Here is a 17,067-nt window from a genome sequence, read left to right as displayed (position 1 = left end):
AGCGTGGCAGAGGAAGGAGCATGACCACATCATCAGAAGCTGTGGCTCCCCTCAGATCCTACTGATGATAGAATAAGTACTGTTTTTTTTTTAATTGGAGAGTATAGTTGATTTACAGTGTTGTGTTAATCTCTGCTGTGCAGCAGATGCCTGCATAAGCTCTTTACCAACGCCTGCTGTCTCTCTATCAGCAATTCTGCAGTAGTTAAAGCCCCTGTTTTGTGTTATCACACTTGTAAGTTAATTTAGAAACAGCTGTCTCTGTGAGGTCAGGGGCAGCTTTACCACACCTGGAATTTTTTTTTTTAATTTTTATTGGAGTATAGTTGCTTTACAGTATTGTTAGTTTCTACTGTACAGCAGAGTAAATCAGCTATATGTATACATACATCACCTCTTTTTTGGATTTCCTTCTCATTTAGGTCACCACAGAGCATTGAGTAGAGTTCCCTGTGCTATACAGTAGGTTCTCATTAGTTATCTATTTTATGCATAGTATCAATAGTGTATATATGTCAACCCCAGTCTCCCAATTCATCCCATGCCTCCCCTTCCCTCTTGGTATCGGTATTTGTTCTCTATGTCTGCCACACCTGGAATTAATTCCTCTCTTCCTCCTACCATCCTTCCATATATTTGTAAGTATTTTATGTAAGTGTGTGCCAGACAGGATAGCATGAGAAAAATGTGTTATAATCCTTGTCTTTAGGGACCTTATGGTCAGTTGGGGCAACAGACAATTACAAAATCTCCCACCAAGTCTCTGTTGTGGCCAGTGCTGAGTGGGAAGGAGAAGGTCTGGTTGTAGGAGAGGGAAGGACTGAGGTGGGGCATGGAGGGTTAGAGAAGGCTGGGGGAACATGTTAGTGACACAAAGTGTTTAAATTTGGAACATATTTAAAAAAAAAACCTCGTACAAATCAATAAAAAGGAAAGCAAGAAAACTCACTAGAAGATTGGCTAATGACTTGACAGACAGTTCACGAAGAAGATATCCAAATGTCCAAGAAACATGTGAAGTGGTGCTCAATTTCATATATTTAATAGTCATCAGGGAAATTCAAATTGTCCAATTTGAAAAAAGATGTAACCGTTTTTGTGTTTGCACATGAATGTAATGAGATCTTTGACAATTTGGTGAAACATCCTTTTGCCATTTCCAGTTTACTTTGTTCTGAATCTCTTACTGAAGAATAAAATGGATTCCAAGATGCTTAAATAAGAGGAAATCTAGTGGAATGAACACACTGAAGTCTGAGACCTGGTTAATAAGAGATTTGGGGCCAGTCATTAAATTTCTGAGTCTCTGTTTCTTCATTTGTAAATAGGGATCTTTCTGTCTTCCTTCCCTCCCTCCCAGAACTGCTCAGATGTTCATAGGTGTGGCAAGTGCTCTCAGAACTCTGAAGGGCTATTCAGATACTATGTAGTATTGTTACTCTGATTCCAAGTGATTTGATTTCTCCTGCACCTCTTCTCACAGCAGCTATTCTAAATTCCCCTAAGAAGTAACAGCTCTGAGTAGAAGGATGGTCCCCAGGATGCAGAGCAGCCTGCTCCTGGGTACTTTGGATGGAGAGCCTGTTGCTGGCATGGCTCTGGTCCCTTCACAAGCTGGGGAGCAGGGTGAGTTGCTGCGCACTTTTCCATCTGTGGCTGGGGCCTGGTGGCGACTCCGAGGGTGACATCGAGGCCTGGTGGCAGGGAGAAGAGGGCAGGGGTGCACCGTCCTGGTGAGGCGTCAACTTGCGTTAGTGGTCCCATAGGGCTTCCACACTGATGGGGGCTGGCCTCCTCATGGGTGTTCTTGTGAGTCTGGAAGTAACACCATGGACTTTGGGGAGCCCCGTTGCGGGGGGCAATAGCTTGCATACCCAGCTTCCTCTGAGAGAGCCTGGCCAGAGCCACTGGTTGTCTTGAGGCTCCAGGAGCCCACAGCTTGTTGTGGCAGAGCAGGGGCTGCTCCCGGTGTGACTTAGGTGTTGGTGGAGACGGGTTTTCAATGGTGGATGGGTCTTTTTTGGATGTGTACACCCAGTAGCCTACTCAGAGCTTTTGACCTTCTCCTCTTCTGTTTTTCTGCTGTGTAGGAGTCGGAGTCAGAAGCAAAGGTAGATGGAGAGACTGCATCGGACAGTGAGAGCCGAGTAGAAGCTGTCACCCTACCAACCTCTGCAGATGATACCCCAGAGGTCCTCAACAGGGCCCTTTCCAACTTGTCTTCAAGGTAGCTTGGCTTAATGATGCAAGTGCTTGCTGGGAGCTCACACTGTCTCCAAGTGCCTTGGAAGACTCGAAGCCCTTAGAGAGCCCACAGTCTTGTAGCAGGAGCCCACATCTGTTAGAGTGTGAGGTGCAGGCGTGCCCACTTTCATTGGCCACAGTCTCCCCTGCCTTTGCCGAGGGCTCCGTTGAGTGTCATCTAGTGCTTAACAGTGACTATGAGCACAGCCTGGGTGGATCTGGCCTGTGAAGGGTGCTCTAGGCTGGCTGGGAGGTGCTCTCCCAGGAGGAGGAATGCGTGGACATAGGGTGGTTGCTGACCAGAACATGAAGGTAAATGGTCCTTGGGGTCTGTGACTAGTGGGCAGGCTGCTTGCCACTGTGGAACCCGAGAAGTTTCTAGGTCAGAGTTCAGTGTTCCCTCTCCCACACACATACATTGTGGACATTTCTGAAATTTTCCCATAAGAATTGAGAAATCTCAACTTGGGTGAATTCAGGGTTAAAATTTTGGCCCTTGAAATTCTAGTCCTTACACCAGCATTGTGGGCAGATTAAAAAGACAAACTGTGAGGCCCCAACACATGATCTAAAAGTGTTCCTGGGCATGCCCCCCACACTCCTGTCCCTTTTCAAGGCTGTGTTGTACAGTGGTTAAGGGCATGGATTCTGGAGCCAGACAGACTCCCAGGATTCAAATCCCAGCATAAGCACTTCACAGGTGTAGATCTGTGCATCCCTTTCCTCCTCTGTTGTAAAAGCTGGTAGAGTCGAGGGTAAAGTCCCAGTAGAAGTGCAGGGTGCATATGTGTGGTGGCTGTTATTACTGCTGTGGTTGACACTGTTGTCCCCATAGCAAGGTGGGGCAGAGCAGTGCAGGATTCTGCTGCAGGAAGAATTTTCATAGCTTTTCCCTCAGATAGAGACACCTGTAGAAGCCATCCACGTAGACACAGAAATCGAGGGCTTTACGTTTCCCTTGGGAGTTTTGCCTGATTCCTTCGTTAAGACACAGCTGGGTGTATTTTTATGCGGGCCTTGGAGCACTTGCTGAGTCTAGTGCAGATGAGGTGATGGCTCTGGTGGCCCTGCTCTGGCCAGCATGTGGCTGCTGGGCTACTGCCTCTGTCAAGGTGAAGGACATACTCCTGGAAAGGATTGACCTCAGGGCCCTCTCATCCCAGGAAGAACCACCCACCTTGGGTTTGTGTTTCAGTTCTTTCTGGGCTCCTAACATGTTTTCTCCTTCGCCTCCTCTGACATAGATGGAAGAACTGGTGGGTGAGAGGCATCCTGACTTTGGCCATGATTGCGTTTTTCTTCATCATCATTTACCTGGGACCAATGGTTTTAATGGTGATTGTAAGTGCCACCTGCATGCTGTTTTCGTTTTGTCTTCAGCTTTCCCTGCAGGACTGGTCATTTTAAGTGCCAGGTGTTGGGTTGGTTCTGGGAGTCACTTGGGGTCCAGGCTCCTCAGACCACATCTGCCTTAGAATAGCTATGATTTCTCACCTTTCAGCAGCCAACTGGAGGGCCATTGGCATGGGCCAGTTGTGTGTGATTAAAGATCACTTTAAAATTTGATTTTATTACTTCAGTTCTTTGATCAAACTGGAACCCTGGCTGTGATTCTGTGTGGCTCTTGGTTTTGTTTCTTGTTTTCCTGGGGCCCCTCATAGGCCTTAGGACGTTTGTTAAGAAATCCCAGTCCACAGTACTTTGCTATTAAAGTCTTCCCAGCATCATGGACAGGGTCAAATGACTAACAGCTGATGCTGAGCAGAGCAGTTGGGACTTTTCAAGTGTGTATTTCTATTCAAAGTCGAAAGTGGAAGACATTGAGTCCTGGGGGGGGGGTTCTATAATAAAAAATTAACTGAAGTTTCAGAAACATGTTTATTGTGAGAAATTGGCTCTACTCTGTGTGACCTAAAGGGCCGCACTGCCCTCTGGGGGCGGTGAGACAGGAAGGAGGAGAGCAGAATCACTGAAGGACTGGCCTTGTTCTTAACTATAGTGGTTTCTCAGTGAAGGCCCGCAACCTGTTGGTTTCTGTTTCCAAAGATCATAAAAATTGGGGAATTCTTATGTTCTAAATCTTTTGTGTCCTGCAGGTGATGTGTGTTCAGATTAAGTGTTTCCATGAGATTATCACTATTGGCTACAATGTCTACCACTCCTATGACCTGCCTTGGTTCAGAACCCTCAGCTGGTAAGCTCTCTAGCCCCACAGAGACCCTTAATAGGTTTGGACAGGTGATTTACAGTCCTGGTGGGAGGGAGGGGGTGATGGCCGTGGGCCTTCGCAGCACCTTTTTCTTTTCTTTTTAAAGATTGATTGATTGATTGATTGATTGGCTGCGTTGGGTCTTTGTTGCTGTGCACAGGCTTTCTCTCTCGTTGCAGAGACCAGGGATTACTCTTTGTTGCGGTTTGGGGGCTTTTAATTGCGGTGGCTTCTCTTGTTGCGGAGCATGGGCTCTAGGCACGCGGACTTCAGTAGTTGTGGCACGTGGGTTCAGTAGTTGTGGTACACGGGCTTAGGTACTCCACGGCATGTGGGATCTTCTCCGCCCAGGGCTCAAACTGGTGTCCCCTGCATTGGCAGGCGGATTCTTAACCACTGCGCCACCAGGGAAGTCCCCATAGCACTTTGAGACTCAAGTATTATGTAGGCTGGACTGTGTGGCTGGCCTGTGAGGAGTATTTGAGTAGTTAACTGTAGTCTGGACTCTTTCTCAGAAGAAACCAGACTGGCTGCATCTGTGACTGTGTTTGCATCAGTATTTGGGTTCCTTAGACCCTGCGCAGCAGCCCCCTTCTCTAGATCAGCATGTTTTTCGTGCTCTAGTATCACAGCATCCCACAAGAGTCACCTGGGAGCTGTCAGGGCTAGTGTTGCTGTCTCTGGAACTTGGCTTTCTCATCCTTAAAACAGGAGGTTGAGACCCAGTCAGTGCTTTTCAAACTGGTTTTGGAGCCCTAGTTCCTCGGAGGCTCCTTGGGTGCCCGTGGGCAGGGGTGAGACAATGCAGGAGATCTGGGCTCCTCACAGGACCTCTGCCTTCTCTCCTAGGAAAGGACTTGGCTGTCTTTTGTTTTGTTTTTTTTTGGCTGCGCCACACTGCATGAAGGATCCCAGTAATTCCCTGACCAGGAACTGAACCTGGGCCCTTGGCAGTGAGAGCACAGAGTCCTAGCCACAGGACCACCAGGGAATTCAGGGCTTGGCTGTCTTGAAGCAAAAACAAGAACAAAACCTGCAGCACAGATGATGTCCAAGACCCCTTCCTGATCTGAAACTCTCTGCTGTGTTGACCACACTCTTCTTAGCTGGTGACATGTGAGCAGAGCACTATGTAGTCCTGAGAAGACTTGGGGCAAATACAGACTCTTCTCACTCTGCTGTGCTGGGTCTTGGGCATTGATTTCATTACTTACCAGGCTGGAGAGTAGTGCTTTGGACCCTAGCAACTTGGTTATGGCCAAGGGAGTTGCCGTGCGTGGACTTGAGCTGGACACCTCCTTCTCAGAGATGCTTCCTCGTTGCCCAGCAGCACAGGCTGCCTCGCAGTCTCCATCGGGCCTGTGCTTGCCATCTGGGTTAAGATGTAGGTCTCTCTGGCTCTTCTATAGCTGGAAAACAATGATATGAATTTTGTTAACATACTCAGGATGTCTGACCTCTGACTGTGGTTAGTGTCCAAAGGAAGTGTTTTTCATGTAACAGAAAACAAACCCAGTAGGGGGGTTCTCTCCCCTCTCTTCTCTGTCTGGATCCTTACTGAGTGTTTAGAGTGAAGCTGCTTGTTCCCATACTCAGAAGCACCAGTGAGGCTGCAAAGATACATGAGCATGGCTTCTCCCTCTTCGGAGCTCCCTCCAGTTGAGGAGAGAGATTATAAACAAGTGAAAAGTTAATGCTAGTGAAAGATTTGTGTGTCAGAGCCAGGCATCAGAGAGGAAGACAGTCTGAGATGAATTGTAATTGATTGCTTAGAGAAAAGAGCAAATACTTTGTACTATAGAAATAAATGCAGGGGAGGCTGATACCATGTTAGGTTGTGCAAGGTTTTATGAAGAAAATGGTATTTGAGCAACGAGTGATAAACTGGGTCAGCGAAGAGGATATTCCAGGCAGCGAAGAGAAGGGAGCCAAGTGGACAGGTGGCAAAGCCAGAGAAATCCATTTTGATAGGCATGCAGGGTTCCTGTTAGGAAGAGTGGAAGGAAGGCAGGGGAAGCAGGATGAGGTGCCTTTCAGAGGGTTGTCTTACAGTTCGAGTGTTGTTAGGCCTGGTAACGCACAGAAGGGGCAAAAACGGAGTCCCAAGTTTGTGATAAATGGAGAGTGAATGAAAGCTACAAATTTCTAGATAAACGTCTCACCTACAAGTGCTTCCAGAGAACAGGGAACTGTGATCTGCTTGTCCCCCTGCGAGCTGCCCCAGGGGTCTCGGGGGTTGGGTGGACTGCTGCTCTGGTCCCCGAGGCTTCCTGACAGTTTTGCTGTAAGGGAGGGGCCACATGTGCTCCCCTTGGCAGTGACCTGTCTTCTTTTACAGGTACTTTCTACTGTGTGTAAATTATTTCTTCTATGGCGAAACAGTGACGGATTACTTCTTCACTCTGGTCCAGAGAGAGGAACCTTTGCGGATTCTCAGTAAATACCACCGGTTCATTTCCTTCACTCTTTATCTAACAGGTATGCATGAAGCGCCTCACCAGGTGTTGTGTATGTCTTGTTTTTGCATGTGTGCTGAGTTGGAGTCGGGGCATTGCTTGTTAATGTAAGGTTTTGATGACATTAATTCTGACCACGCAGGGGAGCAGAGCTAAGGATTCTGTCTTACATGAGCTGTAGCAGCTCTTTACTAAGAGAAATGAGACTGAAGGACTTGTGTGGTTTGGGGGCTGTAGTTTGTGTCACCTGTCCTTGTGTTCCAGCCTCTGTTGGAGGACTGCATAGCATGGTCACGTCCTGACTCCTGTTGGCAGAGACTCTGCAGTGTGACCAAAACAAAAACCACGCAGGAACTTGTGTATAAAAAGGGATGTTGCATTGACATATACCCACCACTATATATGAAATAGGTAGTTAATAAGAACCTGCTGTTCAGCACAGCGAACTCTATTCAGTACTCTGTAATGACCTATGTGGGAATAGAATCTTAAAAAAAGTGGATACATGTGTATGTATAACTGATTCACTTTACTGTACAGCAGAAACTAACACAACATAGTAAGTCAACTATACTCCAATAAAAATTAAAGAAAAAGACATTGCAGTGTATTGGAAATTTTATTGATTTGGGTTTAAACAGATGCGTGACTTCAAAGGAGCCAGGAACTTACTCTTTGAACATCAGTGAGCTCTTCTGTAGTCTAGAGCTAGAACAGCACAGTCACTGTGAGGATTTGATCAGATACATTGAAACTTGACAAACAGTAAAGTGCTCTGTCAATCTACACTCAGTTAAGACTGTACAGGAGTTCAAATAATGCTCCTATTTGTCATGGTTACCTTCAAAGTCAGTTTGAGGCATATGAGACATTTGTTCTGACCTAAATTTCAGTCTGACCTAGTTTTCATCATCTTGATAGCAGTACTTGGCTCTGTGAATGACACCTGGCTGTTAAAATATGAAGTCCACTGCCGAGAGGTCTGCTGTGTTGAGGATAGAGGGCATGCCTCAGAGCCTGGGAGCAGCCCCACAAAGCAGGGCCAGGGGTCGAGAACATTGATGTGTCTCTTCTGGACAGGGCTGCTTTTGAGGGACCCAGCAACTTGTGGAGAGTTTGGTCACATGGGTCAGTGGGAGAGAGCTATAAGGATGGCCTTGGCCCCATACCAGGTGGATCTCCCTTCTGCCTGTTCTTTAGGACAGAGGTTGGCGAAGTTTTTCTTCAAGGTCCAGATAATAAATATTATGGGCTTTGGGGGCTATAGGGTCTCTGTTGCAGCTCCTCAATTCTGCCGTTGTAGCACAAAAGGAACCCTGGACAATATATAAACAAAATAGGCCTGGCTGTGTTCTAATAAAAGTTTGTTTATAAAAACAGGCAGCTGGCCTGACCGTTGTTGGCCCCTGCTCTAGGATCAAAACATTTCTATCTGGTGAGCAGTGTCCTAAGTTGAGTGTAGTCTGCAAGATTTAAAAATATTGCCTTCCCTTGATTGTCTTGAAGGAGCCATTGTTTCCTTCTGACTGCTTATCTGAATGACTGGTTGTATTCCCTGGGGCTATGGATTTGTGCCCTGGTTAACTGCTGCCAGGCAGTTAGCAAAGGACTGCTGAAGACAGCTGCAGGAAACTAGGACAAAGATAAATGCAGATATGATTCATTTTGCCCTTTCTCCTCCTCCCTCCTCAAACTAGGATTCTGCATGTTTGTGTTGAGTCTGGTCAAGAAGCATTATCGACTGCAGTTCTACATGGTAAGGGAAATGTGTGTGTCAGTGTCAAAATTCTTGACATAAGTGAAATTCTGCAGAAACTCCACAGACCTCTCATCCTTTCCATGATAAATCACAACCCTGGAATGCAGTCTTTTTGTGCATCTGGAGCCTAGAAGATGAAGGCGGCATCCCCAGTGAAGTCTGGTGGCTCTTTATCCACCCAGACCCAGTCACTGTTGTGTAATGTATACTCTGAGCAGTCTTCCCCACTGGGCCTGAGGGTGGCCTCCACAAGGTGAAACTTTCAGCATTGCCCATAGGTATCCCTCCTGCCTTGCCACTCCCTCAACTTAAGAACATCCCCTCTCTGAGTGTCCTGAGCACTCAATAAATTCTAAGAAAACGAAAAGTACCCAGGCTTTTGGAGTCTAGAAGGGCCCGTCATTTGATGGGGACTGTAGCTGTTCTATGCCTTTTCACTTCCAATAAGACAGGTAACAGAAGCAGGTATCGTTCCTGTTCCTCAGCAGTTTTCTCTTTGGTGTTAACTGTTATTTGAAGTTCCTTTCAAGGTAAATCGGTAGATAAAGTTTATCCTTTATCTTCTTTTGCAGTTTGGCTGGACCCATGTAACATTACTGATTGTTGTAACCCAGTCACATCTTGTTATCCACAACCTGTTTGAAGGAATGATCTGGTGAGTGATGTCAGGGGGATTTTCCCTTTTATTCTGCAGGGTATCCTTGTGTGTAGGTGGGCTGAAAAGCCCTGATGACTGTCTCAGCCAGAGGTTCTCACTGGAGCCACATCAGGGTCCCCTACAGGCCTCGTTACGACACAGGTTGCTGGGCCCCACTTCTGAGTTTCTGCTTCAGTAGCTATGGGGCGGGGCCTGAGAACATCCCGGGTGATGCTGGTCTGGACCTGCATGTCATGAACCATGGTTCTAGACTAACAGGTGTAGGGATACTTAAAGAATCAAAAACAATGCAACTATGTGGCAACACATTTGAAAATCTAGAAGAAAAAAATCATGACTCCCTGGCAAGAGGTCACTGAGTAAAAATCATGAAGAAAACTTGAATAGATCAGTAACTATAAAAGAACTTTGAAAATTGTGCAAGAATCCACACCTGGAAAAAATGACCACTGATAGCAGCTGAGTTTTATCTAACCCTTAATATTAAAGCTGATAAAAGCATAGGGAGGGAGAAACAAGAATGATAAACTGATTTCTTTTGTGATTATAGATACACTATTCTAAATAAACTATTAGCAAATGGAATCTGGCGGTGTGTCAAAAGAATGCTATACTTAGTAGATTTTATTCCACAAATGCAATGGTTTCAGCAGGAAATCTATCACCATTGATAGAAGTCAGGAGGCTGACTGAAAAAGCTGTGTGTTTAGTGAAAATGTGAAGGCATAACCTCCCAGTGTATGTGAGGTTGTAAAGTACTGTGGTTAAGACCCCAGACTGTGCCTCTGTTTCCTGTTCTCAGGGTGAAGGTACAGCAACACCTGCTGCCTGAGGAATAAATTAGTACAAATATGTAAAGTGCTTAGAACAGAGACTAGCTCATCTAAATGTTCGCCTTAGGGCATTATTATGTATAAAACGATGATAATGGCCTGGGGAGGTGTACTTTCCCTCTCCTTCGGAGTTGTGGCTCACGAGCTCTGCTCAGTAGTTACGGCACATGGGGTAGTTGCTCCACAGCATGTGGGATCTTCCTGGAGCAGGGATTGAACCCGTGTCCTCTGCATTGGCAGGCAGATTCTTAAGCACTGCGCCACCTAGGAAGCCCTTGTTGAGTAATTCTAAAGAGGGGCTCATGCTAAATTCTCATCCTTAGGGCTAGGCATAGAGTGAGTCATATTAAACTCTAGTTACTGATTTTTAGACTGAACCTTCAAGACTTAGTTATAGTTGCAGAATAGAGAATATGTGCTTAGAAGCCTGAACAAAGGAAACAGTATGGGTGGTTGGGTGGTTACAGGTGCTTTAAATCCCTCCCTTCACAAACAGGAAGTCAGAAAATATGGCCTATAGTTGAGGGCCTAGGTTTTTTGTATATTGTGTTAAACTCTAATAGAGGAAATTTGAAAAAAGTGACTGTCAGAGAGTAGAGAGTGAGAAGAGAGATGGTACCAGTGTGGAAAACTTTCCCCTTTCTTTGTGGTGGGAATGACCAGACCAGCAGCAGAGGGAGGCAGAGAAGAAATCTGGCTGTGTGTATTTTATGGACTTGGTCCTGCTCTCAGGGTAGTCCTGGGGGAAAGTTGGGCTCACTAAAGTTAGTAATAAACAGTAAAAAAGAAAAAAAAAAGTAAATTATGAAATAGATAATAAATGTGTTACAATTATGGCAGTGACTACTAGAAGAAGAAAAGTCAGAAATGATTAAAAGTAGGTATTCGTATTTTAGAGAATGCAGATAGGGATGGGGAAACAAGGACACCTTTTTATTTTTTCCTTTCTTTACATTTTAAATTTTTTATTACTTTACAATGAAAAAAGAACAACTGGCCTTTTATAGAGTACCACCTCCACTTATTCAGTCGTCATTCAGTAAACATTTGAATGCTGCTGTGTGCCGGCTACTAGGTGTGGCTTATGTGGCATTTTATTTCTTTTAAACTTACTCTTTCATGGGTGGTAAGTACTATATGGGTTATTTTGGTGCTGACATTTCTTTCTTTTTTTTTTTAATTAATTTATTGATTTTATTGGCTGTGTTGGGTCTTTTTTTGCTGTGTGTAGGCTTTCTTTTTTTTAGTTGCGGTGAATGGGGGCTACTCTTTGTTGCAGTGTGCCGGCTCCTCATTGCTGTGGCTTCTCTTGTTGCAGAACACGGGCTCTAGGCGCGTGGGCTTCAGTAGTTGCAGCACATGGGCTCAATAGTTGTGGCTTACGGGTTCTAAAGCGCAGGCTCAGTAGTTGTGGCGCACAGGCTTAGTTGCTCCGTGGCATGTGGGATCTTCTCCGAGCAGGGATCGAACCCGTGTCCCCTGCATTGGCAGGCAGATTCTCAACCACTGCGCCACCTGGGAAGCCCCTGGTGCTGACATTTCTCAATGGCATTGTTTTGTGGACTTTGGAGGTATTACCATCTTGGTAGAGTTGATTCTCACTTTGGTTTATTTCCTAGGTTCATTGTCCCCATCTCTTGTGTGATCTGCAATGACATCATGGCCTACATGTTTGGCTTCTTCTTTGGTCGGACCCCACTCATCAAGGTACGTGGATAGCCCTGACATGGACCATCTCTGTGAGGAGAGGGTAGTGCTTTCAACACGAGTAGATCAGCGTGGGAGACAGCGAGATCTAGCTGGTGTGTGCATCTTCGTGTCCTCCTGGAGAAAGGCTAGTAATAAATTAGTTTCAAGAGAAAACCCAAAGGAAGACTTGACAACTACTCATAGGTTAAAAAAAAAAAGAGAGCTAATAGAGAAGATATTTTTGTAGACGGCGTAGGCACATTTTTGTGGCTTTGATCGGAATTTGAGTATTGTCATTAATTAGTTTACTGTTTTATAATATAATTAAATTATTTGGCCAATTGAAACAGAAAGGAAACTGAGGGCTATCAGACAGGGAACAAGGAAACAAATATGGGGTATTGTAGAAAGTGAGGTGGTTAATTAAATGAGGTTTTTTTAATAGTAGAAAGACTTTTAACAATTAATCATTATTCCCAAAGCTAGAGTTATCAAAATGCCTTTTGTTAATGACTTGTTCTCTGTCCACAGCTGTCCCCGAAGAAGACCTGGGAAGGCTTCATTGGGGGCTGCTTTGCTACTGTGGTATTTGGCCTTCTGGTAGGTAGTAGATCCTAGCTGGGTGGGGGATGGGCAGAGGCCTCCCACCCACCTTCAGAGTCCATCCAGGGCTAGTGAACATGTCTCCCAAGGCCAAGGACGCTGTCCTGCTGAACATGGTAACCTTGCCCTGTAGCGGGGCATGAATAGGACATGGGCAGTGCCAGCTGTCCTTTATCTGCCAGTCTTCAAGCAGGGTCTTGGCAGTAGAGGAGCAGGGGCCGTGCACACCTCGTACTCCTCTCATGCTGAGGCCTGGCAACACTCAGGAGATGGCATTCTTGTCCAGGCATTTGATACTTTGAGAGTAAGAGGTGAGGTAGGATGTGCCATTCCAACCCAGATTTTCTCCTGTGTGCACCTTGCCTGGAGAGGAGTGATCTCCCAGCCCTTTCTAGGGCACCATTCGCTGCTTCTGGCCCCAGGCTGGTCCCTCCCCTTTTCAGAGTTGTCCAGCTGTGCTTCAGGGCCAACTGCCCTGCTCATTGTTCTTCACCTTCTTCCCTCCTGGTTGCCTCCCCTCACCACCTGCCATTTCAAATTAAGAGATCCTGAGAAAAATGGACCATAGCTCCTCCAAATGGGGTGAAACTTCTTTGCCCACATTCCTTCAGGTCTTTCCTGGATTTATTCAGGACCTGGTTGTTGGAGCAAGTACATGTGAGGCCTCAGTGGGCCATGAGCCTCTTCTTCATTTTTTTTTTCCCAAGTTCATGTAAAATACACATATGGTGAAATACGAACCTCTGATTTAGTGCATAACTTGCATTCAGGGTGCTAGGCACCATGAGGAGTGTGACTGAGCCAGGTGCCTGCTGCCCAGGCAAGATGGCTGGAGCTTGTCTCCTCTGTCCGTCTGTTCTCATCCTCAGCTGTCCTATGTGATGTCCGGATACAGATGCTTTGTCTGCCCTGTGGAGTACAACAACGATACCAACAGCTTCACTGTGGACTGCGAGCCCTCGGACCTGTTTCGCCTGCAGGAGTACAACATTCCTGGGGTAGTCCAGTCGGTCCTTGGCTGGGTATGTGCCACTTACACGGGTGAATCACCTTTGGCTGGATAGTGACTACGAAGAGAGAGCCCCCTCTCCACTACTGCCTTCCCTCAAAAAAACTAGCTTTCTCCCTCCACAAAGCTGTATGCCCCAGGTTGGAGGAGAGTTGCTCAAGTCAGTTCAGGGTGAGGTAGGAGGAGACGTTACCTCCCACTTCAGATCATTAAGACCAGGGCCCTGAAAGCAAGCTTTTGGATCCTGGGGCTCCTTGAGATCCTGTCAGCGGTCTGTGAGATCACAGTTACTTTCTTCGTAACATAATGACATCATTTGCCTTTTTCACTTTGTTGACATTTGCCATGATGGTGCAGAAGCAGTGGTGGGTAAGCCTGCTGGCACCTTAGCATGAGTGAAGGCAGTGGCACCAGACTGGATGGTCACTGAGTTTATTATGCCACACACTCACAGGGAGACTCAGCCAGCTCACCTTAAGAGTGTTTTTGATGAAACAGTATAACTATTAATTTTATTAAATCTTGACCCTTGCACACATACTTTTCTAATGCTCTGGTACCAAAATGGAAAGTATACATAAAGTGCTTCTGCTAAATGCTGCGGGACAGTGCTTACCTGAGGAAGAGTGCGTGTGCACCTGTTTGAGTTACAAGCTGAACTAGAGGCTTTTTAATGGGGACATAATTTGTACTCTAAAAGAACTGACAAACTATAGTTTTTCAGATTTGGATTTTTGGTAGACTTTCTTTCCCCTTCCTTCCTCCCTTCCTTCCTTCCTTCCTCCCTTCCTTCCTCCCTTCCTTCCTTCCTTCCTTCCTTCTTTCTTTCCTCAGAGATACAAATCTGTCCCCTTCTCTCTTTTCTTTTTTTTTTTTTTTACGTTTTTCTCGAAAAGAAACAAAGTGAGTCTCTCACTTCAAGAAAACAACTGACAGTAGTTGTTACCAATGATAAAATTTGGCTTTCAAGTGAAAATTAGAATTTTGGAAAGTGTGTACCTGCTAGTGTAAGTTTGACAGCTTCTTAATACTTAAAAGCCTCTTCTGATGGGATCTGTGGTGATTTTAGCATATGATGTTTTGACATTGTATGGTAAAATGTGTCTACATTTGGAAGATTTGTGTAACTCAGTGAGCCATTATTTTTGAAACTGCCATTGCATGGGTAAACAATGCGTTCCAAATGCAAGACAGACCAGTGGATTTTACTGTAAGAGTGAAGAGTGGCCACTGCTAGGATTTCACATTCCACATTGCACGAGAGTTTTAGAAAGCTACCACTTATCAAGTTCTCGTGTAGTATCAGAGCAGAATACCCATAATTATTTGAAAAGACAGTGCTAAAATACTCTTCCTTTTTTCAACAACGTATCCTTGTGGGGCTAGATTTTCTTCATACACTTCAACCTAAACATCATATTGCTGTAGACTGAATGCATAATATCTTAATGTTAATATTAAGCCACATGTCAGAGATTTACCAAAAACAAACAAAAACCCTGAACGCAGTCTTTTTTCCTAATTTTTTTTTTTTTTTTTTTGGTGAGGGAGAAAAATATAGTTTCATAAAGAGGTGTTTTTTGGTTGTTGTTGTTTGGTTGGTTTTTAATGTTAACAAGTAATAAGCCTGGGCTTGCAGGCATCTTGACTGACTTCGTTTATTCTTCTCAGAAAACAGTCCGGATGTACCCCTTCCAGATTCACAGTATTGCCCTCTCCACTTTTGCCTCGCTCATCGGCCCCTTTGGAGGGTTCTTCGCTAGTGGATTCAAGCGGGCCTTTAAAATCAAAGTAGGAAAACCCTTTTCTGTTCGTCTTGTTGTCTCCCAGCCAGGCCTCTTTTCACCCATCTCTGCCTTCCTCCTCCTGTCCCACCTCTTCAGCCACAACCCCCTTAGGATACCAGGCTGTGAACCCTGACTGTTAATGTGTTCTTCTTCACCCACGCATGGAATTTAAGTAGGTTAAAGGAAGATACATTGTTTCCAAGAAAATTCAGTGGTTGGATTTTCAGTTTATTTGTTAATATATTTTTTCTTCAAAAGAAACATGTAATTTAATAAGATTGTGTACTGTTATAGCTTCAGCATTTGAATCAGTATTTACTTTTCCCTTTCTGTCGCTCTCAGCCATTCAGTACACTAGCTGGACTTCGAGGTGGGGCCATGGGCTAGGCTTGGCCTTGGCCGGGGCCAGCCTCAGTAATCCTTCTGCTCCTCTAACAGGACTTTGCCAACACCATTCCTGGCCACGGAGGCATCATGGACCGCTTTGACTGCCAGTATCTGATGGCCACCTTTGTCAATGTGTATATTGCCAGTTTTATCAGGTATAATACCTTTCCATTTGAACCAAGTTGGTAGATTTTTAAGTGTGGTGAATTTCTAGCTATTTCTCAGTTTGAAAAAAATCCAAATTTGAGTGCAGTTTTCAGTTGCCGTTAGTTATGGATTCTCTGAGAACCCATGCCCTCCACTCGTAGAAAAGCCAGAGAGGGAGTAGATAGTTGAAACAGCAGGCTTCTGAAGCTGCATAGCCGCCACTTTGCTCAGTGCTGTTTCTTTGTCCTCTTCCAGAGGCCCGAACCCAAGTAAGCTGGTCCAGCAGTTCCTGACCTTGAGGCCAGATCAGCAGCTCCACATCTTCAACACGCTCAAGTCTCACCTGACTGACAAGGGGATGCTAACAGCTGCCCTGGAAGATGAGTAGGGGCCACCCAGGGCCAGGAGAGCGGGACCGGGGCTGAGTGAGGGGCAGGCTCCAGGGCAAACCCAGCTGAACAAAGACAAGACTTCAACTCACTGTCTTTTTTTTTTTTTAAACAGTTTTTTATTTGTGGATTTAAAAAAAAAATCTGTGTATACGGTGTACATGTGCTTATGATTTGGGTCGTGAGTAACCTACAGCTTTGAGTTGGAAAGAAGTCATGGGAGTAAAACCATTTGGGTTTTTAAAACCAAGGTTTGTAACAATCTGGAAGACAGTGTTGCCCAGCTCTAGAGTACCTGCTTGGTGCTTCTAGCTTGCAAGCTGGAGCTTCCATTTCTGGGCTTGATCAGAGTGGACATTCATCTGTGTTTGTCCAGTTTAGACCCCACCCGCCCTACCCCCCAGCTGCCTTTGTAGCTGACCCCCAGCAGGGAAGAGGTGCACAGCTTGGATGTCTTTACTACTGGGGTGCTTTCCCTGGGCTTCTCAGTAATCCCTGCCTTGCAGCCACAGGAGGGTTGCTGTCTGAGGCTGGAGGGGTGAAACCTTACTCACCAGATTGAGCATTCTGTCCATGAAATGCTGCAGCATGTGAGCTCTGTTCTAGGACACGGGTTCACCTCGCGCATCACAGACCCAAAGAAGGTTTCAGTTTCTATTTTTTTCAGAAAGCATGAAAAATTTTAATAGTCTGGAAAAAAGCCACACTGTATTATTTCAAGTGTATGCAGTAGGATGTACTGTAACTGGGCCCTTTCCCACACGGTTTAGGCTCAAGTGGCTCCTATAGGGCAGTTGGCTAACCGGGTCTTTTCAGGGATGATGCCATTCACATTTGTGCTGTAGACTTGTTGCTGCTGAATCCTTTCTGGGGGCTTCCCCATGAGGCAGGGAGCAG

The 17,067-nt window shown here is 45.6% G+C and overlaps 1 protein-coding gene across 5 annotated transcripts in view; it reads left to right on the top strand.

Moving 5' to 3' along the window:
• Positions 1 to 16,337, top strand: part of CDS2 (CDP-diacylglycerol synthase 2) — a 58,051-nt gene extending 41,714 nt beyond the window's left edge. For 3 of the 5 annotated variants that reach the window (XM_057701952.1, XM_057701954.1, XM_057701953.1), the window contains 13 exons: positions 1,484 to 1,626; positions 2,091 to 2,227; positions 3,489 to 3,585; positions 4,341 to 4,438; positions 6,792 to 6,931; positions 8,607 to 8,665; positions 9,241 to 9,323; positions 11,779 to 11,866; positions 12,380 to 12,448; positions 13,321 to 13,473; positions 15,132 to 15,251; positions 15,686 to 15,789; positions 16,037 to 16,337. In XM_057701952.1, the coding sequence (XP_057557935.1) occupies positions 1,573 to 1,626; positions 2,091 to 2,227; positions 3,489 to 3,585; positions 4,341 to 4,438; positions 6,792 to 6,931; positions 8,607 to 8,665; positions 9,241 to 9,323; positions 11,779 to 11,866; positions 12,380 to 12,448; positions 13,321 to 13,473; positions 15,132 to 15,251; positions 15,686 to 15,789; positions 16,037 to 16,169 (1,335 nt within the window). In that variant the 5' untranslated portion in view covers positions 1,484 to 1,572 and the 3' untranslated portion in view covers positions 16,170 to 16,337. The remainder of the gene's footprint in view (positions 1 to 1,483; positions 1,627 to 2,090; positions 2,228 to 3,488; positions 3,586 to 4,340; positions 4,439 to 6,791; positions 6,932 to 8,606; positions 8,666 to 9,240; positions 9,324 to 11,778; positions 11,867 to 12,379; positions 12,449 to 13,320; positions 13,474 to 15,131; positions 15,252 to 15,685; positions 15,790 to 16,036) is intronic. The other 2 variants (XM_057701955.1, XM_057701951.1) reach the window with 2 other exon arrangements.
• The last annotated feature ends 730 nt before the right edge of the window (positions 16,338 to 17,067 follow it).

Source organism: Hippopotamus amphibius, chromosome 12 (assembly GCF_030028045.1).
Source record: "Hippopotamus amphibius kiboko isolate mHipAmp2 chromosome 12, mHipAmp2.hap2, whole genome shotgun sequence".
In the NCBI taxonomy this organism is placed as follows: domain Eukaryota; kingdom Metazoa; phylum Chordata; class Mammalia; order Artiodactyla; family Hippopotamidae; genus Hippopotamus; species Hippopotamus amphibius.
This window is presented reverse-complemented; position numbering and strand designations above follow the sequence as displayed.